This window comes from Dendrobates tinctorius, unplaced genomic scaffold, assembly GCF_039654945.1.
Source record: "Dendrobates tinctorius isolate UK_male_01 unplaced genomic scaffold, ASM3965494v1 ptg000066l, whole genome shotgun sequence".
In the NCBI taxonomy this organism is placed as follows: Eukaryota; Metazoa; Chordata; class Amphibia; order Anura; family Dendrobatidae; genus Dendrobates; species Dendrobates tinctorius.
In genome coordinates, this window is record NW_027361734.1 from 1,764,358 (window position 1) to 1,791,453 (window position 27,096).

General features: G+C 42.0%; 1 protein-coding gene across 1 annotated transcript in view; it reads right to left on the reverse strand.

The window, feature by feature from the left end:
- Positions 1-26,869, reverse strand: part of LOC141095090 (uncharacterized) — a 616,558-nt gene extending 589,689 nt beyond the window's left edge. The window contains exons 1-7 of the mRNA XM_073580971.1: positions 26,866-26,869; positions 25,865-26,048; positions 24,052-24,211; positions 19,650-19,743; positions 14,902-15,075; positions 7,473-7,633; positions 2,575-2,704 (exon numbers count right to left, since the gene is read on the reverse strand). Coding sequence (XP_073437072.1) covers positions 2,575-2,704; positions 7,473-7,633; positions 14,902-15,075; positions 19,650-19,743; positions 24,052-24,211; positions 25,865-26,048; positions 26,866-26,869 — 907 coding nt within the window. The remainder of the gene's footprint in view (positions 1-2,574; positions 2,705-7,472; positions 7,634-14,901; positions 15,076-19,649; positions 19,744-24,051; positions 24,212-25,864; positions 26,049-26,865) is intronic.
- Positions 26,870-27,096: the final 227 nt, after the last annotated feature.

Here is a 27,096-nt window from a genome sequence, read left to right on the forward strand (position 1 = left end):
CATTATACGTGAGGAAGACGCTTAGCAGTCGAAACCGGTTGTATTCTAGTTTGAATTAAAAATAAAAATCATCCTTGAATCTAAATGTCAAGTTCCATCATCATCTTTCAGGAGCGCATATTGCTGGGAAAAACATTCACCAAATATATGTTACTCAGGGACTTACATGCATATCATTGTGGCAGATAGACAAAAGTCCACAGTATGATGGCTTTCTCAGACCCTTCTCACCGCATGATGCCCCCACAGCTCCCCACGCAGTATGATGACCCCCTCAACCTTCCCCCCACAAAGTATAATTTCCTCACATTCTCCATATCTCTGTATGATCTCCCATAGCACTCCTACACAGAATGACAGCCCCCACACGCTGTTTACCAGACATATCTTGACCCCCAGCAATTTTCTACCATGTCTACAGATTGCCAAACTAAATAAAAAAGCAAAACTGAAACTACTCACTTAACCCTGTTTCCCTGATGCAGTGTGTGGAAGCTTCAGCTCTGTGCAACCTTGCAACTACTGTGCTATGACTCACGGACACAGAGGACACGGACACACAGGCTGAATGGTGGAGCAGATATCTAACGTCTCCCTGTTCTACCATTGTATTCAATTCTTTCAACATCATGTGAATGCAGATATCATTCCAATTTAGTTGCTGGGTAGGGCAGGTGATGCTGTTTGGCACTGGTCCGCTCACAGACTCAGGGCCCCATAGCTGCATGGTCTACCAATACCTGATCTTGGAACTCCCAAATAATTAAGCTACTTATATAGTAGGGGTCTTTTCCCCTAAGAAAACTCATACCTGCAGTAGAGATATTACTTTTTTTAATTGGACAAGAAAACTATTACGGTATATTTAATATATAAATGAGGGCCCTAAGTGCAGCCTTGCATGACCTAAATCAAAATGCCTTGCATTGCACCTCCCCTTAGCCTGATTGAAAGTGCCCACTTGCCCAGAGTGAGTGCTGCCTGAATTGAATCCCAGCATTGCATGTCTGTGCTGACACTGCACAAGCTGAGCACACATAGTGTCAGTGAGGGGGGCTCTCTTATCCCTCTCTCCTGTATACAACAACCACTCTTTGCAAACAGGATCACACAGTAGAAAGTAGATGCTGCAGGCAGGAAACAGGGGTTAGAGCACATAATGAACTGACGTTGTGCACACTTGCTAAGCTCTTGCAGTATAAATGCAGACATTTAATGTGGAGTGAGGTGGTAACTGTGGGTGAGATAGTAACCATGGCCAAGCTACTCGACTTCCACTCCACGGCATGCTACATGAAGATGGGGGTCCTGGATGGTGTTTGGGCCTTGTCTACAGGGGTGCTACGTATTAGCAGGCCACATGATGCTGGTGACTTCAGTTGGCGAGAGACCCGATGTTGTAAAGTTCAGTAAGGGAGACCACCACTTGAAAATAAACCATCTTTTACTAAACATCAATGTAGGGAGGGGTATGTACAGTGGATAGCAGATGCAAATCGTCATGGACATTTATCTTAACACACAGAATAGCTTCACAGAAATTCTCTCTTTCCACTCCAAAACTCACCCCATTTTGACTCAATTATTTCCTTTGTCTTCACTACTACCCAGGACAGTGCTCCAGAAGCTTCCCTTGTCCCCAATAACGGCACTAACGTACACTCAGTGAAAGTCCTGTACTTCAAACTGCGGTTCTGCATCCTTTTCCCCTAAGAGGAGCTATTTATGCCACTATAGCTTTTACTTAGCGTCTCTGTTTGTTGACATCTTGGAACTACTTGGGACACTCTCTTTGTCTCACATTCCTTGCTCTGATTCGTTCCATTACCTCTTCAGCTGGTGAAGCCAGATTCCATCTCCAGTAAATGACTCACTTCAACCATCACTTTGCCTCCGTCTTTACTCTGGATCTCGCTCTCCATTACAAACTCCTCTCACTTCAGGGACACCTAATTAATGAGACTCTGTTCTGCCTTTCTAATAGGAAACTCCCTCTGTCCCTTCAACCCCCCACTCTGGGCTAATCCCAACCGTAAACCCTAACTGTCCCTATTAACTCCCTACTGATGGGCAGACTACATGTCTAGTACTAATAACATATGTCACTAAACCCATTACACATTTAGAGACATACAGAGTCATGCCAATAGTGCCCTGAAGAGCTGTTATTTACATAAAATGAAATAAAACCATTTTTTCTGTCCAACTAAAAAGTACATAGTATATTGCAGGTATCAGCTTTATTGGGGCTTAAGTCCCCTATAGACTGTATAAGTACCGCAGTTAAATTTTGTTCTGAAAATGACAGATTCTCTTTAAGCTTAATACCTTATAGGGTAAATGCACTCATCATGTATTTCCAGCAGAAATTCTACACCAAAGATTTAAAACTGCTTCAAATCTTCAAGTTGAAAATAAGCAGCATTCACATGACATTTCAGAATTCTTACTCATTTTGCTGGTATTGTAAACTGCAGCTTTTTGATGCAGCTGTTTTGGTGCAGAAATTTTTGTTACAGTTACTTAAACTGTTTGCACCACATATATACACAAAACCGCCCGCTGGATACATACTTGTCTTCCCTATAATGGTTGCTGACTCCCCAAGAACGTTTGAATATGTGGCAAGGACTGTGAATAAATATTCAGTTGTCGGCTTCAGATCGGTTATCAACACCGTGTGCTTGTTACTGTCCAACATAATCTAATAAAAAACACAGTAAGAGACACATTTCATCATATCAGGTGCAAATATTAGATTTCTAAAGTTTAATATTGTTAGAAAATTTTACTGTTCTTTCTGATACAATGTAATTGGCTACTGTATATTTAAAGCAGCACTCCCATGAAGTTTTTCATTTATGGTCATCTAAGGTCACTAATGACAAGGCCAAGCAACACTACTCTGTCCTTCTTCTCCTCCTGGACCTGTCCTCTGCCTTTGACACAGTGGACCATTCCATATTACTACAGACCCTCATCTCTTGGCATCACAGACTTGGCCCTATCTTGCATCTCATCATACCTAACAGACTGGACATTCAGCATTTCCCAATCGAACACCACCTCCTCACCACGCCTCTGAAAGAGTCTTAGGGCCCCTGCTCTTTTCCATTTACACTTTCGGCCTGGGACAGCTCATAGAATCTCACGGCTTTCAGTATCACCTCTATGCTGATGACACACAGATCAACATCTCTGAACCAGATATCACCTCCCTACTAACCAGAATCCCACAATGCCTGTCTGCTATTTCATCCTTCTTCTCCGCTAGATTTAAAAAATTTAATATGGACAAAACAGAATTCATCGTCTTCCCCCTATCTCACTCGACTCCCCCAATAGACCTATCCATTAAAGTAAACGGCTGCTCACTCTCCCCAGTCCCACAAACTCGCTGCCTCGGGGTAATCTTTGACACTGATCTCTCTTTCAAATCACATATCATAGCCCTTTCCACTTCCTGCCGACTTCAACTCAAAAATATTTCATGGATCTGTACATTCCTCAACCAAGAATCTGCAAAAACCCTAGTCCATGCAATCATCATCTCCTGCTTTGACTACTGCAACCTCCTGCTCTGTGGCCTCCCCTCTAACACCCTCACGCCCCTCCAATCTATTCTAAACTCTGTTGCCCGACTAAGCCACCTGACCCTCCCGCTATTCCCCGGCCTCTCCCCTCTGTCAATCCCTGCACTGGCTGCCCCTTACCCAAAGTTCAAAACCCTAACCATGACATACAAAGCCAACCACAACCTGTGTCCTCCATACATCAGTGACCTCGTCTCCCGGTACTTACTTGCACACAACTTCTGATCCTCACAAGATCTCCTTCACTTCTCCCCTCTTATCTCCTCTTCCCACAATCGCATGCAAGATTTCTCCCGCACATCTCCCCTACTCTGGAACTCTCTACCACAACATATCAGACTCCTGCCTACCATGAAAACTTTCAAAAAGAAACTGAAGACCTACCTCTTCCGACAAGCTTACAACCTGCAGTAACCACCGATCAACCAAGCCACTGCACGACCAGCTCTACGCTCACCTATTTTATCCTCACCCATCCCTTGTAGATTGTGAGCCCTCGCGGGTAGGGTATTTTCTCCTCCTGTACCCATTGTGACTTGTATTGTTTAAGATTACTGTACTTTTTTCTATTATGTATACCCCTCCTCACATGTAAAGCACCATGGAATAAATGGCACTATAATAATAAATAATAATAATAATTGAATGTAATGTAGTGGGAGTGTATCAATATACTCATCTACTATCGCCTTCTGTGGGATTCAGCACTGTTCTTCTCCTCTTCTGAGTGACATCACAGCTCTTCAAACTTTCCAGGACACACTATACTATTATTGACCCCTCATTGACTTTTACAGTCTTTGTTTGTAGAGCATCAGAACAAGGCTTCATAGGCTTTAATTGTAAAAGAGATTTCCATCTCACACATAGAGCATAGAGTGAACCATCTAACCTGAAGCGCAGTGACGTCACTGAGAAGAGGAGCGGAACAGCTCTGAATCTCAGGGAAGGTGATGGTAAGGTATGTAACACATAGAAACTACACTACTTGCACATATACACAGATTTAGATTAAATAAACTTGGGAGTACATATTTACACAGGGCCATGCATGCGTATGAAAAAAAACTGCTCAGTGTACAGGGAAAAGCAAAGAAATAAACTGCAGCATGTGATTATTTAAAAAATATGAGCCCAATTCATTACTGCATTTGTGATTATCTTTTCTTTCATTTTTGGTGTTTTTCACCTATTTTTCATTTGTTCTGTAGCATTCTTTTAATTTGCACCCATTTTAAAGTCTACTTTATGTGTTCGCTTGTTTATTTTTATGTCTGCCATTTAGGCAGATCAAGGTGTTTTCAGCTGATTCATCTACTCCAACTTTTCAAAAAGTTGCAACATTTTTTCTCAAATGTACTTCAGTCTCCCCCTTGAGTGATTTTATGTAAGCCAGAAAAATGTTCTTCAATATTTTCCAATATTTTGTGAAACATAGTACTTTTTGCTTTAAGAAATTACAAAAAAAGTTTAAAAATAAATCTAAACATAATTTTTAACTTCTTGTAAAATTCCATTAATGACAATTTAACATAATTTGGATGTAGCACAATAGTCTTATTTATGCACTACAATTTGGTCAGTATTTTACATAAGTAGCAACCAGAATTTTTTTTTAAAGAATAACCATCATTTTAATTTTAATTTTATAAATCAAAAGTACATATAAAAAGAAGCAGTTTTGTAATATACTGTATCTCAGAGAAATCTGCTTCTTTCACCTCCTGGGCTGATCTTACATTCTCAATTTAGGGGTAAAATCTTAATTCAATGATTGAAGACAGATTTTACCTGTGAATTCAGAGTTCTGAGACTGAAAAATCAGTCCAGGATGAGAAAAAAAGCTGATTTGTTTCTGTTAAGATAAAATACAAAGGTTCTAATTTTAATGCATGCTATTGATTTATGAAAAAAATAAAAACCATGGTCACTCTTTAAGGTTTCATTCAAATGTCCTTTATTTACATTCATATTCTAATCAAGGTTTTCATGGGAAGAACACATATCCATTGTAATCTATGGATCTCTTCACATGTCAGTGCTTTTTTATGAATCGTGTAAAGATAAAAAAAATCTCTGACATTCATTTTTGATCCAAGTCAAGTATTATACTCGTATATACTCGAGTATAAGCCGGGCTGAGTATAAGCGGAGGCACCTAATTTTGCCACAAAAAACTGGGTAAGCTAATTGACTCAAATATAAGTCAGGTATGCATTGTCCCCTCATCCCTGTCCTGGTATGTGTGGCTCTAAGTCCCTATCCTTGCATGCATGGCTCCCTCTGTCACTGTCCTGGTATGCATGGCTACCCCATCGCTGTCCTTGTATGCATGGCTCCCACTGTCGCTGTCCTGGTATGCATGGCTCCCCTGTCCCATCCTGATATGCGTGGCTCCCCCATCCTATCCTGGTATGCATGGCTCCCCATCCCTATCCTTGTATGCATGGCTCCCGGTCACTGTCCTGGTATGCATGGCTCCCCCGTCGCTGTCCTGGTATGCATGGCTCCCCATCACTGTCCTGGTATGCATGACACCCCTGTCCCGTCCTGGTATGCATGGCTCCCCCTCCCATTTTTCTATGCATGGCTCCTATTACAAAAGAAAAAAACACCCTACTCACCTCCCTGCGCGCCCTGCATCTCGTTGGATCCGGCTTCCAGCAGCGCTTCCAATGCTGAGCGATTACGTGGCCCCCTCATTAAGGTACAGTAATGAATATGCACGCATCTTCATGCCTATGGGAGTGGAGATGCGTACATATACATTACCTTAATTAACGGGGCCACGTGATCACTCAGCACAGGAAGAGCAACTGGAAGCCGGAACCAACGAGATGCAGGGCACGCAGGGAGGATGAGTAGGCTGTCTTCTGGAGGCCGGCGGCTGCGGGTGTCACTGTGCACGCTATAAGAGAAATTAATATTCATTTCTCTTTAGTAGAGGGCACAGTTACAGCCGAAGCCGCCGGCTCCTCTGCCTCTGTTACCCACTGCTCCCTCGCTCCTCCTCCCCCGCCGGCTTTCTGGGACAATTGACTCGTGTATAAGCCGTGGGGAGCATTTTCAGCACACAAAAAAATGTGCTGAAAAACTCGGCTTATACACGAGTATATACGGTAATTAGCCACATAAGTGTATGGGCCTGTGCAAATCACAGACATCTCACAGTTGTTATAAACACTGCGATAAATAGAAGAAGTTTTGCTAAGTATTTGTTTTTCATATGTAAGAATCGCTGATGAAACATTGATGGTGAAAACTGACAGACTGACAGGAAATATAATGGAAAGATTTATACTTTTTTTTGTATATTCTACCAGTTTTGTCTTAGTAAACCAGATGCAAAATCACAATCGAATCTGAAGTTCATGAGTAAGGCCGGGGTCAGACACGCATATGTTCTCTTGCGTGAGAGAATCGTGCTGATTATGCTAATGACACTTGGATCGAACTGTGTTAGAGTCTGATCTGTGTGTCATGTCAGTGTGATCCGATTCTCTCACATGAGAGAATCACAGCACAGGTGCAGAGAATACAGAGAAAGTAATTTTCTACATCTTCTCCATTATCCCAGAACACGTACATTGGAATACACACGGATGTCAGTCTGATGTTATGCAAGCACCCATAGACTTGAATGGATGAGAGACGAGCACTATTATTCTTGGATGCACTTGTAGCGTGATGCTATTGTTTTCTCATGCCGAATTGACATGATAAAATAATCGCAGGTCTGCACTGCCACAGAGTATAACATTGGGCCAAGTGCTATCCGATTAAACATCCAATAGAACTCGGCCGTGTTATACAGCCATGTGAGCGAGGCCTAAGAATCAGACTTTGTCAGTGAATCGAACCATTTATATCACTGCTTACCTGTCTTTGGTCATATGTATTAAGACGGCCAGAAGATGTCAGAGAATTTAACACAATTTGGTAGCCTGTTACTTCTCCTGTTGCTGGGCTCCAAGTAACACGCATTGAATTGTAACTCTGTTCACTTACTATCAAATCTCGAGGGCCAATAATTTTTTCACCTGAAAAAATTAAAGAATATTTTATGAACAAAATACACAAGCATTTATACAATATACAAACATTTGGGGAAGGGTCACATGGTCGTATAATGGGGACGAGGATCTCAACTCAATGCTCGGACTGGAGGTCAGCTTTGCCAACTCAAGCGTTAGAGCTGAATAGAAATACATGCTGTCATGCTTGGGTCAGCCAATCTTAGCATCATGTTGTGATCCTCGTCCCAGTTTTACGGCTGTGTGTCTCTTCCCATATTGTGAAAAAATCAGAAATTTGGCAAAAATTTTGAAAATGTTGCAATTTTCACATTTTGAATTTTTATTCTGTTAAGCCAGAGAGTTATGTGACACAAAATAGTTACTAAATAACATTTCCCACATGTCTACTTTACATCAGCACAATTTTGGAAACAACATTTTTTTTGTTAGGAAGTTATAAGGGTTAAAAGTTGACCAGCAATTTCTCATTTTTACAACAAAATTTATAAAACCATTTTTTTAGGGACCACCTCACATTTGAAGTCACGTTGAGGGGTCTAAGTGGCAGAAAATACCCAAAAGTGACACCATTCTAAAAACTGCACCCCTCAAGCTACTCAAAACTACATTCAAGAAGATTATTAACCCTTCAGGTGCTTTACAGGAACTAAAGCAACGTGGAAGAAAAAAATGTACATTTTAATTTTTCCAACAAAAATTTTCTTTTAGCATCAATTTTTTCATTTTCATATGGGCAACAGGATAAAATGGATCCTAAAATTTGTTGGGCAATTTCTCCTGAGTACACCGATACCTAATATATGGTCATAAACCACTGTTTGGGTGCACGGCAGGGTCCGGAAGGAAAGGAGCGCCATTTGACTTTTTGAATAGAAAATTAGCTCCAATTGTTAGCGGTTGCCATGTCGCATTTGGAGAGCCCCTGTGTGCCTAAACATTAGAGCACCTCCTCAAGTGACCCCAATTTGGAAACTAGACCCCCCAAGGAACTTATCTAGATGCATAGTGAGCACCTTGAACGCCCAGGTGCTTCACAAACTGATCTGTAAAAAAGAAAAACTACTTTTTTTCACCAAAATATTCTTTTAGCCTCAATATTTTCATTTTTACATGGGCAACAGGATAAAATGGATCCTAAAATTTGTTGGGCTATTTCTCCTGAGAACACTGATACCTCATATGTGGTCATAAACCACTGTTTGGGTACACGGCAGGGCCCGGAAGGGTAGGAGTGCCGTTTGACTTTTTGAATGGAAAATTAGCTCCAATCATTAGTGGACACAATGTCGCTTATGGAAAGTATGTAGTGTACGTCAGGTTGGTGTGTATGGTATAGTATACACCACACACACACCAACCTGACGTACACTACGCCACACACACCAACCTGACGTATACTACGCCACGCACACCAACCTGACACTACGTCAGGTTGATGTGCGTGGTGTATTGCATGTCAGGTTGGTATGCGTGGTGTGGTGTAGTGTATGTCAGGTTGATGTGTGTGGTATAGTATACACCACACACCAACCTGACGTACACTACGCCATGCACACCAACCTGACGTACACTACGTCAGGTTGATGTGCGTGGTGTAGTTTATGTCAGGTTGGTGTGTGTGGTGTGGTGTAGAGTACGTCAGGTTGGTGTGTGTGTGGTGTTGTGTATGTCAGGCTGGTCTGGGTGAGTTCTGTCGTGGAATGTCAGGACGTGTTTAGTCCATGGACGTGTGATGAATTCTGAAGCATTCATTTAAACACAGTCCAGGTTTGTCGGGACACGTTTCACATTGGAAACGAGTTTCCCTTCTTGCCCCCCTTTTATAGCACACCCGACACCTTTTTTTTTTCTCTCCTCACGGGGAAAATGTTGCCCTGGTACCATACAGGAAACTTGAGTTCCAGGGGTGCTGGGCCGCGCTCCATCCTCGTCTCCAAAAATCATGACCTTATCGCCGCCTCCTGGAACTGAAGGAAGGAGTTTTTCTGGCCTGCACATCGTGATAGCATGCATGCGTTATACAGTGCCATTTGTACTATGTGCACAGCCAGTTTTTAGTACCACACCTTCGCCTTCCACATGGTACTATAGGGCTGGAGGACTTGATCAGAAAGATCAACTCCCCCATGTGATGGTTGTACTCCAGGGCACAGTCCGGTTTGAGGACCTGTGCTGGGGTACCTCGAACAGTGGTGGCCGTGGTGCTGGGATCATGGATTGTGGTCAAGAAAAAGACGCCTCTTTTGTCTTTGAATTTGACCACAAGCCTGTTGCCACTACATTGGGCTCGGCTCTCACCCTTTGGGAGAACCTGCTTAATTAGCGTCTAAGGGAGACCCCTCTGGTTTCTGCACACGGTACCACAAGCGACGGTAGCTCTGGCAGAGAGGGATTGAAATAGTGCGATGCTTGAATAAAAGTTATCAACTTACAGATGGTAACCTTTATCAAGCATTGGGTGGACCAAATCCCACACTATTTTCCCACTCACCCCCAGAGCAGGTGGACATTCTGGGGGCTGTATCCTACTGTCCTTTCCTTCGTAAACTCTAAAGCTGAAAGTGTACCCTGAGGTACTCTTACACAGCTTGTAGAGTTTTATCCTGTACCTCGCCCTTTTGCTGAGCAGGTACTGATGGAACTGAAGCCTCCCTTTGAAGTGGATGAGGGATTCATCCACACAAACTTCAGGAATGTACACTTCAGTAAACTTGTTGCTGAAGTGTTCGACGACTGGCCGAATTTTGAACAGCCTATCAAAATTCAGGTCATCGTGGGGAAAGCTTTCAGTGTTGTCCCTGAAATGAAGAAATTTATGAATCGCCTCAAAACGTCTGCGACTCATAACCATGCCAAATGCTGGAGTTTGATATAAAATATCAGTACTCCAGTATTGGCGAATTTCTGGTTTCTTCACAATCCCCACGTGAAGGACCAGTCTCCAATATTTAATCATTTCTACAGAGTCCACGGGACTCCAAGTAGAGAATGAAGAAATTGGGTGTTCGGCCAAAAATTGCTGAGTGTACAAGTTTGTTTGCTCCACCATGAGATTGACTATTGACTCTGAGAAAAAGACTTTGAAAAGGTCTATTTCTCTGAAGTTGGCAGTCTCAAACTGGATTCCTGATTGAGGAACGAAATCAGGAATACGTGGAGCAAAATCTTCAGGGACGGGAGTCCAGGAGGGAGAACTAGTGCTAGGTTGGGCGTGAATAGCACTAGGTTCGGGGAAACTCACACTGGGCTGTGGGACTTCCTCCAAGGTCTCCAACTCTTCCTCTAAGGCCTCCGAGTTTTCCTCCCTGGGCTCCAGATGATTTCTCGTCCTGCGACATCTCAGTGGCGGTGAGTCTGTGTCGCTGGAGGAGGAAGAGTGGGAGGAATAGAGAAAGGTGGGGTCCTCTCTCTCACTATCAGTTTCAGAGGCAATAATGTCATATGCCCCCTCAACTGAGTAGACCCTTGATGACTGGGATGAGCGGGACATGGTGTGTGTGGCGTGTGCGTGTGTATGTGTGAGTGTTTGGTGAAACTATACTGCAGGAGGGAGCTGTCAGGCACGCAGGGGGCAGGAGGGAGCTGTCAGGCATGCAGGGGGCAGGAGGGAGCTGTCAGGTGCGCGGAGAGCAGGAGGGAGCTGTCAAGCGCGTGGGGGGCAGGAGGGAGCTGTCAGGTATGCGGGTGGCAGAGGAGATGCAGCAGCAGGGGGATGATCACTGGGGGCAGAAAGGGCTGTCAGGCATGAGGGGGCAGAAAGGGGCTGAGGAGATGGAGGTGGATATGCAGCAGCAGGGGTTGATCAGGGGGTGATCACGGGGTGATCACCGGGGGCAGAAAGGGCTGTCAGATGCGAGGGGGCAGAAAGGGGCTGAGGAGATGGAGGTGGATATGCAGCAGCAGGGGTTGATCAGGGGGACAGGGGTTGATCAGGGGGTGATCACGGGGGGCAGAAGGGGCCTGTCAGGTGCAGGGGAGCAGGAGGGGGCTGAAGAGATGGAAGTGGATATGCAGAAGCAGCAGGGGGGTGATCAGGAGGGCAGGGGGTGATCAGGGGTGATCACTGGGGCTCAGGGATGATCACCGGGGCAGAAAGGGGTTGTCAGGCGTGGGGGGGACAGAAGGGGTCTGAGGAGTTGGATATGCAGCAGCAGCAGAGGTTGATCAGACGGGCAGGGGTTGATCAGGTGGGCAGGGGTTAATCAGGTGGGCAGGGGTTAATCAGGGGGGCAGGGGTTAATCAGGGGGGCTGAGGGGTGATCACGGGGGTGGCAGGAGGGGGCTGTCAATCACAGGAGGAAGGGGCTGAGGAGCCGGCAGCAGCAGGTGAGATGATCAGGGGTGCAGGGGTTAACCAGGAGTGCAGGGGGCGGTGATCGAAGGTTGGGGGGATGGAAACAGGTGGCGGGGGAGAAGCGGTGTGTACCTAGGTGACTGGTAGAGGCAGTGGAGGCGGCAGTGGTGGCGGCAGCGATCACGCGGCAGGGCAGCGGTCAGTCACCTCCATCCTCAGCTTCCACAGGTGGGATGAGGCTGAGGAAGGAGGCAGCCATCATTATACTCCGCCCCCTCACATCTGATTGGAGGGCTAGCGTCACATGGACGCTAGCTCCAATCAGATCTGAGGGGGGTGACTAAAAAGTCACCAGGAGTGATCGTATCCCCAGGAGGGGCGAAGCCACCCCCCTGGGGTCAAGTCTAGGTCCCCCTGCAAAGGCGGGTCGGGTGACCTTTGATTAAACCTGGTCACCCGATCTGCAGGAGCGTGATCTTCTCTTGACACCACATAGGCGTCACTGGTCGGATTGGCACCCACTTTCATGACACCTATGTGGCGTCATTGGTCGTGAAGGGGTTAAGCCAGGTCTCTTTTCTGACAAGTCACAACTCTTTTCTGTGAGACCACACCTCCTAGTCTGACAAGTTGTAAAAAGTACAATAGACAAAGTGGCTGGCATCACTCACTGTGAAGGACGCATATTGACCAAGGAACCCACTCGGTAATATATGTAGCAAACGAAAAAAGTGTAGACAGCATCCAGTCCAAGGTGAAATTAAAAAAAAGCTCGTTTTATTCCACCTTAACAGATAAAAATGCCATATTTCGACCATAGGTGGGTGTTTCTCAAGTACTTACAGTACACAAAATGGTGAACCTATATAGTGTGGTGGGTGAACACACACCAATCACCACATAGACCAAGCCCACCACTATTAAACATACATTTTATACATAAAATAACAAACCCAGATGTATCTACAGATCAATAGTATATATTCATAAAATACAAAAAAAAGATTTCACTATAAATGCTATAAATCACATAACTTTTCTATATTCAATACAAAATCCACAAATTATATGTGAGCATATTCATCCTGGAAGCCCAGATCCAATCCCAATCTTCTAGGTCATGAATAAACATATAGGATAATAAATTAGCTAGCACCAGAGGATGCCAGTGATAGCGCAATAGTAGGTGTGTATAATTGGTGAATTTCTGTGTTGAATATAGACAAGTTATGTGATTTATAGGGAAATTTTTCTTTTGTATTATATGAATATATACTATTGATCTGTACACACATCTGGGTATTTTTTCATGTATAATATGTCTAAAATGGATGTTTAATAGTGGTGGGCTTGGGCTATGTGGTGATTTTTGTGGGATCATAGTGTGATCCTATTCTCTCAGATGATGATAAGATGTGGAAAGAAATTTCTCCATCTTCTCCATTCTGTCAGTCCGTGGAATGTGTGTACGAGGTGTATGGATCGGAGCCGTGTGTACGAGGTGTACGGAGCGGAACCGCGTGTGTACGAGGTGTACGGAGCAGAGCCACATGTGTACGAGGTGTACAGAGCGGAGCCGCATGTGCAAGAGGTGTACAGAGCGGAGCCGCGTGTGCGCGAGGTGTACGGAGCAGAGCCGCGTGTGCAAGAGGTGTACGGAGCGGAGCCACGTGTGGACGAGGTGTACAGAGCGGAGCCATGTGTGCACAAGGTGTACAGAGTGGAGCCGCGTGTGTACGAGGTGTACGGAGCAGAGCCGCGTGTGCACGAGGTGTACGGAGCAGAGCCACGTGTGCACGAGGTGTACGGAGCGGAGCCGCTTGTGCACGAGGTGTATGGAGCGGAGCCTTGTGTGTATGAGGATCGAGGTGTAGGGAGCAGAGCCATGTGTGTACGAGGTGTACGGAGTGGAGCCATGTGTGTATGAGGTGTACGGAGCGGAGCCGCGTGTCAAGGTGTGCAGAGCCACGTGTGTACGACGTGTTTGGAGTGGAGCTGCGTGTGTACGAGGTGTGCTGAGCGGAGATGTGCATGTATTTTGGCATGGGGGCCCCCATTTGAAAGTTTGCACCAGGGCCCATAACTTTGTAGTTACGCCACTGCTCACTCTAGAAGAGAGGTGGAGTGCGCCTCTCCTTAGTGGCCCTCCGTGATGACATCCCTCTGGCATTGTGTAATGACATAACGCCAGCGCACAGAGAGTGGAGGCGTGACTTTCACCCCATTGCTGGATTTTGCAGGTGACTGTGGCTGTGCGTGTACAGCGAGATGATAGCGCCGACTCACATGCAGAGCCGACACTATCATCCGCTGAGGTAAGCTGTACATCGCAGCTGACAACCTATTTGAACGGCCATGATCAGTATTAGCACCGATCTCGGCCGTTTAACCCCTTAGATACCACTATCAATTGTGACTGCATTAAGTTTGAAGGAATGCGGCCCGCCAGCTTAAATTTTTTTTATGTGTGGCCCATTTACTCTGCCGAGTTTGAGACCCCATGCTTTAGACTGTATGAGGTCTGGTTATTTCAGGTATGACAGTCAGTTTCTTAATTTAACCCTTTTCAAATACTTAGAGAAGAAAAAAATGAATTTTTTTCTAATGTTTGTTTAATAACTGATGATGTAATAATTTTAGAAAAAGTGAAAGTTCACTACCCATAGTAAGCTCTGCTTTATCATCTGTGTAGATTTTGTTTAGTCTACACTATTTGATTTTAGCCGAGCTTACTCTGGAGTCTACAAGTATACGATTGTCTATAATGTGTCAATCTCCTATTGGCTTTATAGGGTTCTGTTTCAGCTTATTTATCTGATAACCTTTGACAGTTCTACAAAAATTATTTCACATGTCATTTAACAGGTTGTTATAGATCAAAAGAAAGAGTGAGGATATTTAGCTAAACGGGAAAGGCAAACAAGTGAGATATTATTTGTCCAGTTTGCGTTATAGATTAAGTTCTAATTAGACTCACTTTCTACAATCTGTTTGATCGGCCTTGGAGGCTCTGAAGCAATGAAACAGATTCTTCTTGCAATCCGGGGAAGCATATCAAAGAGAGACCAAAAGTCTATAACAATAATAACATGCTCTTCAACAGGATCAGACGCAATTTTCATTAACTCCCTTTGGTCAGCATTCTTTATACCTAAGTAAAAGGCAGACAAGATGTTAAACATATACCTATTTCCTCCATATATTATCATTATTATATATTATTTTAGCGCCATTTATTCCATGGCGATTTACATGTGAGGAGGGGTATACATAATGAAAAACAATTACAATAATCTTAAAAAATACAAGTTATGACTGGTACAGGAGGAGAGAGGATGCAGCCCACGAGGGCTCACAAATTACAAGGGATGGGTGAGGATACAGTAGGTGAGGGTAGAGCTGGTCGTGCAATGGTTTGGTGGATCGGTGGTTACTGCAGGTTGTAGGCTTGTCGGCAGAGGTAGGACTTCAGGTTCCTTTTGAAGGTTTCCACGGTAGGCAAGAGTCTGATATGTTGCTGTAGAGAGTTCCAGAGTAGGGGTGATGCACGGGAGAAATCTTGTATGCGATTGCGGGAAGAGGAGATAAGAAGGAAGTCGAGAAGAAGATCTTGTGAGGATCAGACGTTGCGTGCTGGTAAGTACCGGGAGACAAGGTCACAGATGTATGGAGGACACAGGATGTGGATGGCTTTGTATGTCATGGATAGGGTTTTGAACTGGAGTCTTTGGGTAATGGGGAGCCAATGCAGGGATTGACAGAGGGGAGAGGCTGGGGAATAGCAAGGGGACAGGTGGATTAGTCGAGCAGCAGAGTTTAGAATAGATTGGAGGGGTGTGAGAGTGTTAGAGGGGAGGCCACAGAGCAGTAGGTTGCAGTAGTCAAGGCGGGAGATAATGAGGGCATGGACTAGGGTTTTTGCAGATTCTTGGTTGAGGAATGTATGGATGTGGGAAATATTTTTGAGTTGAAGTCTGCAGGAAGTGGAAAGGGCTTAGATATGTAGTTTGAAGGAGAGATCAGGGTCAAGGATTACCCCAAGGCAGCGAGCCTGTGAGACTGGGGAGTGTAAGCAGCCATTTACTTTAACGGATAGGTCCATTAGAGGGGGTCGAGTGAGATGGGGAAAGATGATGAATTTTGCTTTGTCCATATTAAGTTTTAGAAATCTAGCAGAGAAGAAGGATGAAATAGCAGACAGTGAACAGCTATATCAGCATTCAGTTTGGAGATATTCACCCCCTATTTTCATAGGTACTACTTTTATAATAAAAATGTTGATAGAAAGATTATGTCGACATAAAGGATTATTAATTGTTACTGACAGTCTGTAATTAAAGAAAAAGAGCATCTAGCATGTACAAAACATTGTATAAATAAAGCATTATAAATAAAAGGCTAAAAGGCATTTGATCATACATATATGTATCGTTGAAGAGAAAAAACTTTAACAAGAAGCCAGGAGAAAAAAGAAAGGGGGATGAGATGACCCTTTTAAAGGGGTTGTTCCATGAACAGAATTCATTTTAATCAATAGATCTTGTAATAATAATGATTTCCACATTTGGATGTGTTTAAAAAAATTGTTCCTGTGCTGAGAAAATCTTATAATTGTGCTCATGTGATGTACTGTTTAATAGTTGTTTCTGACTGTGCACGGAACATGGTCTTATCATACCACGCCTCCAGGACATGGGAGGAAGCAAAAAAAGTAATGTGAGGGGTTGACTCACTCAGCTGCTTCCCAAGGTAGACACAGAAACGCTTCTTGTGGTAAATCACCTGCTGGTTTATTATGGACAGCATAGACCATCGCAGGGTTCAGCAAAATAAACACAACCTTTCTGGCATAATGGTAAAATAAAAAGATAGCATACGACAAAGTCCACTTTTCTGAGGGATTCGCCTGCTCAGATCACCACGTGTATTAAGCTCCACCTTGAGCCGCCATTTGGAGACTTGCGCTCTCCAAAACCACACCACCCACTGACTATCAAGTCAAGCTATTTAAGCCAGACTATGTGATAATCACATGACCATGAAATCATCCCAGGTCCTGTCAATACACCTGCCGATGTCAGCTCTGCAGGTGGAGATATGGTGGGCACCCTCCTACTCACTCTATGGATGCCCACATAAAACCAGCCAATGTCTGCAACTTTAATCTAACCCTCTCAACAAGTAGTGTGCTGGAGGAAAATATCCTGGTTTCACTTCACTGACACAATTATGCGCAGTGACACATATCTCCCCTCATACACTGTGCCAGTGACCCTGTCACAGTATACAGACATTGCAACATGGGATCACAAATAATTCTGAAACATTTTTTAAAATCAGGCAGGGAGATGCTTTATCTCACAAAAAGAATCAGCTATGATCCCATGCTGTCCTGTCTGTATACTTTCTGGGGTCCTCCACTTCTGTAATGTCTGTATACTCTCTTTTGCTTCCTCCCCTGCCCAAGAGCTGTGGTATGATCAGACCATGTTCCTGCACGGTCAGACACGGCCATTACACAGTGCACAGCAGGGGCACATTGATAAGATTATCTCAGCACAGGAACATTTTTTTAACACACCCAAATGTGAAAATAATTATTATTCCAAAATCTATTTATTAAAATGAACATTAAAATTAGCTTTGCACTTGGGAAAATCCCTTTAAATTATTTGCGCAATTGTTTAAGAAAAGCATAGTACATGTGATTCCTGCCCTGTGAAATATATAAAGTAAATCTGAGGTTACAAAACAGGCAGTTTTTGTTGTGTATATTGATTTCTACTTTATTATTGTCATGGTTTGAACAGGGTTCTTGCCCTGCACTCACAGGGTTAAGTGTTCGTGGCCTCTTTCTGGATCTGGGAGGGGTATTTATACTCACTCTTTACCAGGGTTCTCTGTCAGCTATACTGTTGTTCTGGTGTGTCTGACCCCTGGTGTGCGTGTATTCTGCGTTGCTTGTTTGCTTCCCGTGTATGACCCGGCCTGTTCCCTCACTCTGTACTCCATCTCTCGCTTTGGTACTACTGTCTTCTCCGGTTCTGACCTCCTGGCTTGGCTATTGTTACTCCGTTACAGTTTGTCTCTATTGTACCGTCTATTGTACGTTCTGGTTTTCTGACCTATTGCTACGTCCTGACTATCCTTTCTGTCTAAACCCCGTGGTACTGTATTGCTATCTGGTGCTTTGACCCTGGCTTCGTCTGGTTTCTGTCTCTGTCTATGCCCCTTGGTAACATTGTCCCGTAGTTACCTTTCTAGGAGTTTCCCTGCAGCTCCTAGATCTGTGGAGCTTAGGCCACGCCCCCAGCAGTCATGTGCTTCAGGTCCTGATACTCTGAAGCACGCATCATCACCGCTGCTGCCCTGCTCCACAGGTATCTTTGAGTACTGTCTTTGTACTCAGGACACCCGCACTGGCTCAGTGAGCAAGTGCAGTGCGGTGTTCCTGACAATTATCTTTCAAATTATTGTATAATTGATTTTTTTTATATTGGTATGGATTGTGCTAATTAGTAATGTCTCAAAATCATGTCTCTGACGACTTAAAGAGTAAACGTCGTTTTAATTTATATTTCATAAATCAACAGTGCACAAGAAAATAAGAAACTTTGCAATGTATCTTATCAGACAAATCTGATTCTTTCAGAACTGATCATTAGTTACCAAAATTCTCAGGTCTGAGGTAAAATCTGTATTCAGTGATGACAGACTTTATCACTACTGAGATGGAAGATGGCAGATACTGGGAGGAGGGAGGAGCTAAATTAAAACAACAATTACTCTTTAATAGATACAAATATTGTAGCAGTTCAAAACTACTATTAGATTATACTAATCATTGATGAGTTGTATGTATGAAGTGAATTTAAAGTAGAAATCCATCTGAAGACATATACTATAGATGTGCTTGAAGATTTTAACTGATTTCCACGATACTGAACCACCAGTTAAGAACACAGGGATAATAGCACTTCAGAGAGATCCCAAACCTCATTTGCACTGCTTACAGATCTCAACTACAGATTCATACAGGAGTGCAGTATTTACCTTAAGTAGCAAAGAAACCATATTCTCAACATGATTATTGGCTAAAAAAAAACAAAAGGACGTAAGCCAGGGAGTTATCTAGACAAAATATGTTTTTTTCTCAAAGTGTTTCAAAGTACAACTAACTTTTCCATTAGAAGAACCACAAGATTTGTGATTCTGATGAAGAAGTCAGTTGTACTTTGAAGAGCATTGAGAATAAACCCCTATACCTATTCCACTAATCTAATCCTTTCTGGTCATCCTTATTCATTGACAAGCCAGCAACGTAGCATCGCCGCCTCTCCACATCATTTTGGTTTTATCGCTATGTTAGAATCAAGTAAAATAAGTCAGCATAAAGTAAGTAAGGCTGCAGTAACAGAATTTATTCTTTACCCTAAGGCTCTCTCCTGGATGAATTTATGATGCAATGGAAAAAACCTGATCTCTTATGTTAGATTCTTATATGTATGGTATTTCACTTTGACGTTCCAGGTGCTTATGTACCATATATATATATATCCACATGTCCTCTTATGAGTCTAAATAATGGTCTTGTATTTTCTTTTTTGAAATTATACATAATATAACGTCTTTAAAAGAGCAGTGTCATCAAGCAACTATTGGTTAGGGACCATGAGTTCCAAATACTGAAATTTTGCTGCATAGTAATCGGACAAATTCACAAACCTATAGCAAATACTGTAACTCCTCTATCCTGTAGTCGTTGGGCTTTCTCTTCTACCAAGTCTCCAGATTTACCATCAGTCAGCAGCAGAACAATCTGTGTAGGAGAATTATTGAATATGAAATAAAAGTTAGAAATATGTCAGATGTTAGAGCTGACAACTAGAGTTGAGCGACTTTGGTCGGATCGGGTTTCATGAAACAAAATTTGAGTCGGATGAAACTGGTCCGACTAGGGCAAAAAAAGTCGGAGTTTTGTCCGAAACCCGACCCCAATGCAAGTCAATGGGGAATAAAAGTCAGCATTGAGCGGATGACATTCATCCACTCAATGCCGACTTTTATTTCCCATTGACTTGCACTGGGGTCACGTTTCGGACGAAATTCCAACTTTTTATGCCCTAGTCGGACCAGTTTCATCCGACTCAAATTTTGTTTCATGAAACCCGATCAGACCAAAGTCGCTCAACTCTACTGACAACTCAAGATTACTTTGAACTTGATCAATGTCTCAAAGGTCAATGAAGTTATGGCACGTACCTACCAAAAACTTCCTGAGTCCTGACCTTAGGCTTAAGTTAAAAAGGCATCAAATTAAACCCATAATATTATTGAATTTAAACAAAATGATACTCGCGCTGTGAATCAATGGAGAATAAAAATATATATATATATAGTTCCCTGTAGGATCAAGACAATAAACTCATAAGCATTAATTGCTAGAAGATACTGAGTATTAATGGATTAAACTACAAAAAAGACAGAACAAAACATAGGTTAAAGAAAAAAAAGTGAAGTGTCTGGGTTAGGCTCTAGTGACTAAGAACATGGTTGGTATTGCGTTCTAATAGTTAATTAAAAAAACCTACCATATAACTATGCAGACATAAATAAAACCATAAACGAACACACTGGGGGAACCATAAAGTGCTATAAATGTAACTTGCACCTACCCCCACTGTGACTATTACCTCTTTATAGGAGTGCAGTGGGAAACGCCAGGTGGTTCACTAATGTGAACAGACTTTTAAGCAGTAGATTCACCGCTGTGGGCGGACTTTTAAGCGGTAGAAGCCAGCGGCATATACTTGCTAATCGTTTAGGAAGTCTCTCAATCAGTAGATAAAAAAACTAGCTATGCAGACAAAAATAAAAACAGAAACAAACACACTGGGGGAACCATAAAGTGCTATAAGTGTAACTTGCACCTACCCCCACTGTGACTATTACCTCTGAATAGGAGTGCAGTGGGAAACGACCAGTGGTTACCTAATGTGAACAGACTTTTAAGCAGTAGATTCACCGCTGTGAGCGGACTTTTAAGCGGTAGAAGCCAACGGCATATACTTGCTAATCGTTTAGGAAGTCTCTCAATCAGTAGATAAAATAACCGAGCTCTGTTCCGGCCGGTAACAGGCTCAAGGTGTAGGCAAACATCCGATAATCCTCCGATAGTGATAGATTCAGTGTGAGTGGCGTGAGAGCAGGGAAAAGAGCATAAATGATCGCTCACCAGAGTAGACACTATCCAACGGCAGTCAGCATACCAGCTTTGTCGCTTCCTCACCGTCAAGCAATAAATTTATTTCACATTAAGCATAACCAGCATGTGCAGTGACTCTATATTGTCTATGCTTTTGATTAACATCATCTGTTTGTACTAGCTATTCATTGCTGAGCCAAAGGTATTTAACCCCACCGAGTGCATGATGAGCCATCCCTGAGGAAGGAATCCGTGCTATTCCGAAACTAGTTGGAATTTTGGCTCAAGCAGCACTCTCGTTTTCAGACATCACGTGACTGCGCCCGCCACCTGATCTGGATTATCATTGCAGGTCCTGCCGGACTCACACCATGCTGACCGCGGGTGTCTATAATCTATAATGCGGCTGGTATGCTGACCGCCGTTGGATTGTGTCTACTCTGGTGAGCGATCATTTATGCTCTTTTCCCTGCTCTCACGCCATTCACATGGATCTATCACTATCGGAGGATTATCGGACGTTTGCCTGCACCTGGAGCCTGTTACCAGCCGGAACAGAGCTCGGTGATTTATTTGTTTTTTTATCTACTGATTGAGAGACTTCCTAAATGATTAGCAAGTATATGCCGCTGGCTTCTACCGCTTAAAAGTCCACTCACAGCAGTGAATCTACTGCTTAAAAGTCTGTTCACATTAGTGAACCACCTGGCATTTTCCACTGCACTCCTATTCAGAGGTAATAGTCACAGTGGGGGTAGGTGCAAGTTACATTTATAGCACTTTATGGTTCCCCCAGTGTGTTTGTTTCTGTTTTTATTTATGTCTGCATAGCTATATGGTAGGTGTTTTTAATTAACTATTAGAGCGCAATACCGACCATGTTCTTAGTCACTAGAGCCTAACCCGGACACTTCACTTTTTTTTTTTTAACCAATGCTTTGTTCTGTCTTTTTTGTAGTTTGATCCATTAATACTCAGTATCTTCTAGCAATTAATGCTTATGAGTTTATTATCTTGATCCTACCGGTAACTATATATATATATATATATATATATATATTTTTTTTAATCTCCATTAATTCACAGCGCGAGTATCATTTTGTTTAAATTGTTTATTTTCACCCCTGGTGGTGTGGGGTTTTTTTACTCGCTGCTGAATCATCCCTGCACACTAGCACCGTTGGTATATTATATATTTTACCATAATATTATTGACCTGATGCCTCGGGTTATTCATGGTTGTGGCTTTTCCTCTACTAAACCTCTCTATTGAATTCCCTGTTCATAGGCAACCAATACACAAACACATAGGGGTCATATACTTGTTTGCAATAGGAATGGAAAAAGGTGGGAACGGGAGGGCAATATTCATATAACACAATTTCCAAATCTTATTGAAAATATTAAGCTGATTCATAGGAGTCCACACTTCTGTAGCATTATTTAAGTAACTTTAGAATTTCTAGTAGTCAATTCCATGTTAAGTATTTTAAATTCAAGTTTGGCACATGTTTGTCACCAAGATCAAGAGCAGTATAAATCTGTCTTCAGTAAGCTCCCTTTTAGTTCTATATTTTAGTGACTATTAGTACCAGTCTTAAAACCAGTCTGTCAGCCGGTATTTGCAACCTCATCTTAGAGCAGCCTACTGAAGGCAAAGAGAAGCTGAATCCAATGATGTATCACTTAGATTACTGGATGCAACCGTTCTGACAAAATCAGAGTGTTTAGATTTAGCAATACAGCAGAGCTGAGGAAGCTATCCCCACCCACACCTGGATCTGTAAATACAATGACCATGTCCAGTGATGCTTATCACATCAGGGGGTGATTCAGACTAGCATGCACATGCTGCTGTGCCCCACCAATAATAAGCTCCTGGTGCTAAAACAATCATACATGGCAAAAACCTGCTGACAGATTCCCTTTAAGATCTTTGTGAACATATTTCTCTTTGACAACTAACATTTTTGTCATAGCTAAACTTTCCTTTACCCGGCGCAACAATTCATCCCCAAACTTATATCTAAAATGTAATTTATGTTTTTAAATATTTTAAATGGTATGTTATATACTAAAACAAAGCAATAAAATCAAGCTAATGATGCTTCAGAAATCGTTCCATTTTTCTGGAGGTTTGTAAGCCAGAAGAATTTTTTTGAGTATTTCTTTAACCTTACGTGCACACTATTTCAATGTTTATTTTTGCTGGCGATCTATTGTTGTTTTTGCATTATCTTTTTACTAGCATTTTACAGACTTTTTTGTTTTTTTTAATTTCTTAAACAATGGAAATACTAGCATTGACAGAACTCTCAATAAGATGACTGATTGTCTTCTGGGCATCTTTTTTAGTCTTCATTATGTTTTCTATTGCAAAGTATTGAGCATTTTCCTAGCAGAATACAACAGAAGAATTCATGTCATTTCTTTTAAACTCTTGGTGTCTATGAAAGTCTGAAGCGTTTTAAAAAAATGTTCAAAAGCCTGAGAATAAAAACAGCTATTTTAGAATTTTTTTACACCATTTTTTTTAGCGAACAATTTAAAACATGGTGAAATAAGATACAGTTTGAGCAATCCTGTACTATTTAGTTGCTTTGTCCTCCTCTCTTCATGTACTTCTATGGACTGTAAGTAACATTCATCAGTGAGCCAATAATCCTGGTTTAAGTGTCAAAGTATACTTTTAGAATTGTTTTAGAGTGATCATTTCAGAAGGCAAAAGGGAAGAAATGTGACTCACAAGCAGAGAAACATGCTCTTATAAGATATATTACTAAGTTTCTTCTTTTTGCATGTACTGCTATGCTAAGTTTTTGTATCATGCCACTTAGGTACTTATATTAATACATTTTTATTCCCTTATTAAATAGATATAGATCATTCTGAGTCATTTCAACTACCAATATCTCTACTTACCTTTGGTACATCTTCTCTTGAAATGGATGGGTTAAACACTCGATCTGCCAGATAAGCAAGGGCTTCTCCTGTCTTTGTGTTCCCTCCTTTGTATGTAACGCTTTGGAGTGCCAACAACACTTCTTGAATAGTTTCATAATCTGACAATTCAATGCTCATCCTAGAATTATTTAAGAAAGTGGACATAATACAAAATGATTGCAATTATTCTCAGTGTGTCACGTTTTTAATGTAAACATTCTTTAAGATTCCAAAGTTATATTGTTATATTTTTATAAGAAAAATATTTTCTTATATTTTGCAACAATTTTCTACTATTGCATGGTCTAACTGTTATGAAAGAGAAGATGAACCCATAGAGTAGCTTGTTGCATGCACATGAACTGTTATTTGTGCATCTATATATGAGTATAGAAGTGTAATGCTTTCTTGTATCCATTTAAATTGGCATTGAGGGCATAAAACAGGACTGGGAAAATAAAATTCACAAACTGACATGAAAGGAGGGGAGAGTTAGAAGGTAGAAAAGGAGGATAATATATGTGTATTCAGCTATATAGGTGGGTAACTTAAAGGGAATCTTTCAGCAGGTTTTTGCTATATGATCTGAAGACAGCAGGAGATTGAGGCTGAAACACAGAATTCAGGGAAATATCACTTGTCAAAGTGCGTGCTGCTGTTTACTAAGAATTTATAACTAAGAGATTAACATTGGCTTACTATATTAGTCCTGCAACACCCCTTCCTGTCATAAGCAGCTCACTATCTATGGACTTTGTACATACAGAGTCTGGTGTGGGCGGGGTCAGTTTTCTCAGCTCTGTATGTACAAAGTCCATAGACAGTGAGCTGCTTATGACAATCATATGACATTCTAAATCTAAAAACTCTGATTGTGTCATAACTGATTCACTCAGCAATTTAAGTGATACATCGTTGAATTCAAGTTTCTCTTTGGCAACATTACACTACTCTCATATAAGGTAGCAAAAACCTTCTGACAGACTCCCTTTAAAGACAGTTTTCCAATGAAAGTTTTCCATTCCCTTATACTGTGAAGAAAGCAGCTCTGGATATGTTAACAGTAAATCCGTTACAAATGAATGGGAGATGTCTTCATTTTACATCTGCTTTTAACGGATTCCACATGGGTTGTGATCTGCAAAAACAGTTGGGTATAGGACATGCACTGAGTTTACCAAAAACAAAAAATCTGTTAAAAAACAGATGTATGAAAAGTCTCACTAATGGGTCAAAGGTGAATTATTAATAAAGGACAACATGGGCTAAAAAACACTGATGTGAAAAGGGCCCTAAAAGAAAAGCATTCATAAGCACAAATAATTAGTGGTCAGTATTTACACCCCAACACATACTGAATTCTTTTGATTGAGTGTTAATTCCAGGGAAAATAAAATACAGATTAAAACTGACTACTTCCCACAGTTACCGTACCAATCCTACACTATGACTTCATGCAGAAAAATACAGTACAGTTTACATACGGAGAGCAGCATATACCACATTCGATTATGATTTGCATAAAAAGCCGAATACTATGAGATATTGTTAACAAATACTTTCAAAATGCGGGAAAACTTTCCATTGAACATTATATCATCCAACCTCCCATTTAACAGTGAAAACAATGAAAGAATCTACTTTTCAATTTCTCACTACAATTATCTAAATTAAAAAGAAAAGTGATGACTGATACAGAAGTGATGTCAGTTAACTGAAGTAAACTGTGATATCAGAAAATGATGTGAATGATTGTAACCATTGCATGTACATTATCAATATGATGTGCTACCTTGGGGAATCTCCGTAAACTGCAACTCCAAATCGGATCCCTTCCTTTCCAAGCACATCTGCATTCTGGAATGAGCTTATCATACTTCTAATAAAGTCTTTAACAATCTGAAAGTTGTCTTCTCCTACACTCCAAGACTCATCTACAAGGAACACGATGTCCGCTGCCTCTGCAGACCTGCAGTCTGTGTGAAATCAAAGCACAGAAGAGACATCAGAAAATGACCTATTGTTGAAATCAAGTTTATGTTAAACTTATTTTTTCAATATGATTATTTTTTTTCTAAGCTTTTACATAGTTATATTTAACCATGACTACAATCTTGCAGTTTCTCTCTGACTATTGGGTCTCATCCAATAGTCTGTTCTGTTCTTATCACGATTCATTATGGGATTCATGGCAGCTATGGCAGCTAGCAGCAATTTAAATGTTGTTTTGTCCTTTTGGTCCAGCAAGAGTTAAAGTTTGTCTCTTGCTGGATGTTCTTTTAGGTTGGTCTGCCGATCTTGACTGGTAACCACTCCCACCTATCTTTAAATAGTTACATGACCCATCAGCTGATCGGCGATAATAGAGTTCTCCTATGCAGACCAGCTATGGGTGTGGAGCTCTCCTGTGTCGGTAATGTTGCTGCTGTGGGAGTTTGTATTCCTAGTGCCATATTCTCTGCTGCTGTTGGGTTTAGTAGTAGAGCCTAAAGCTTTGTATTTCTTTCTTTTTTCTGTCCCGTGTTTGTCTCTTCACCTGTGATTTACCATCTGCAGTGATGAGGCTAGCATCCTTGCTTGCCAGGTGCACTAGCCAGGGTACATTGAGGTGGCAATCAGGGACTAGGCACGTGACTGCGGCAGGAAGAAGTACCCACATAGGGCGTTAAGGGAGCTTATGGACTAGCACAGGATGGTGTCAGGAGGTGTCCCATATCTCACCCTACCATTAGTGCCTTCTTCTCCCTTTTCCATTCCGTCATTTTTGTATGCTGTGTTGCCTGCTGGACTTACCCATGTCCGAGCGTGACAGTTGTATTTTCAGTCGTCTTAGTATCACCACTGGCAGATTACAATAAAATAAATGCCTATATATAACAGAGAAATGACAATAGGTTTTAGTCACAGATTGCCACCTCCCTCTGCATATGTCATGGAGCGTTCCTTGAACACTCTCGCTTAGAAGTCAATGAACATCTCCAGACTATTTTTCTTTATGGTCCATTTGGCTGATGTAAATAAAGC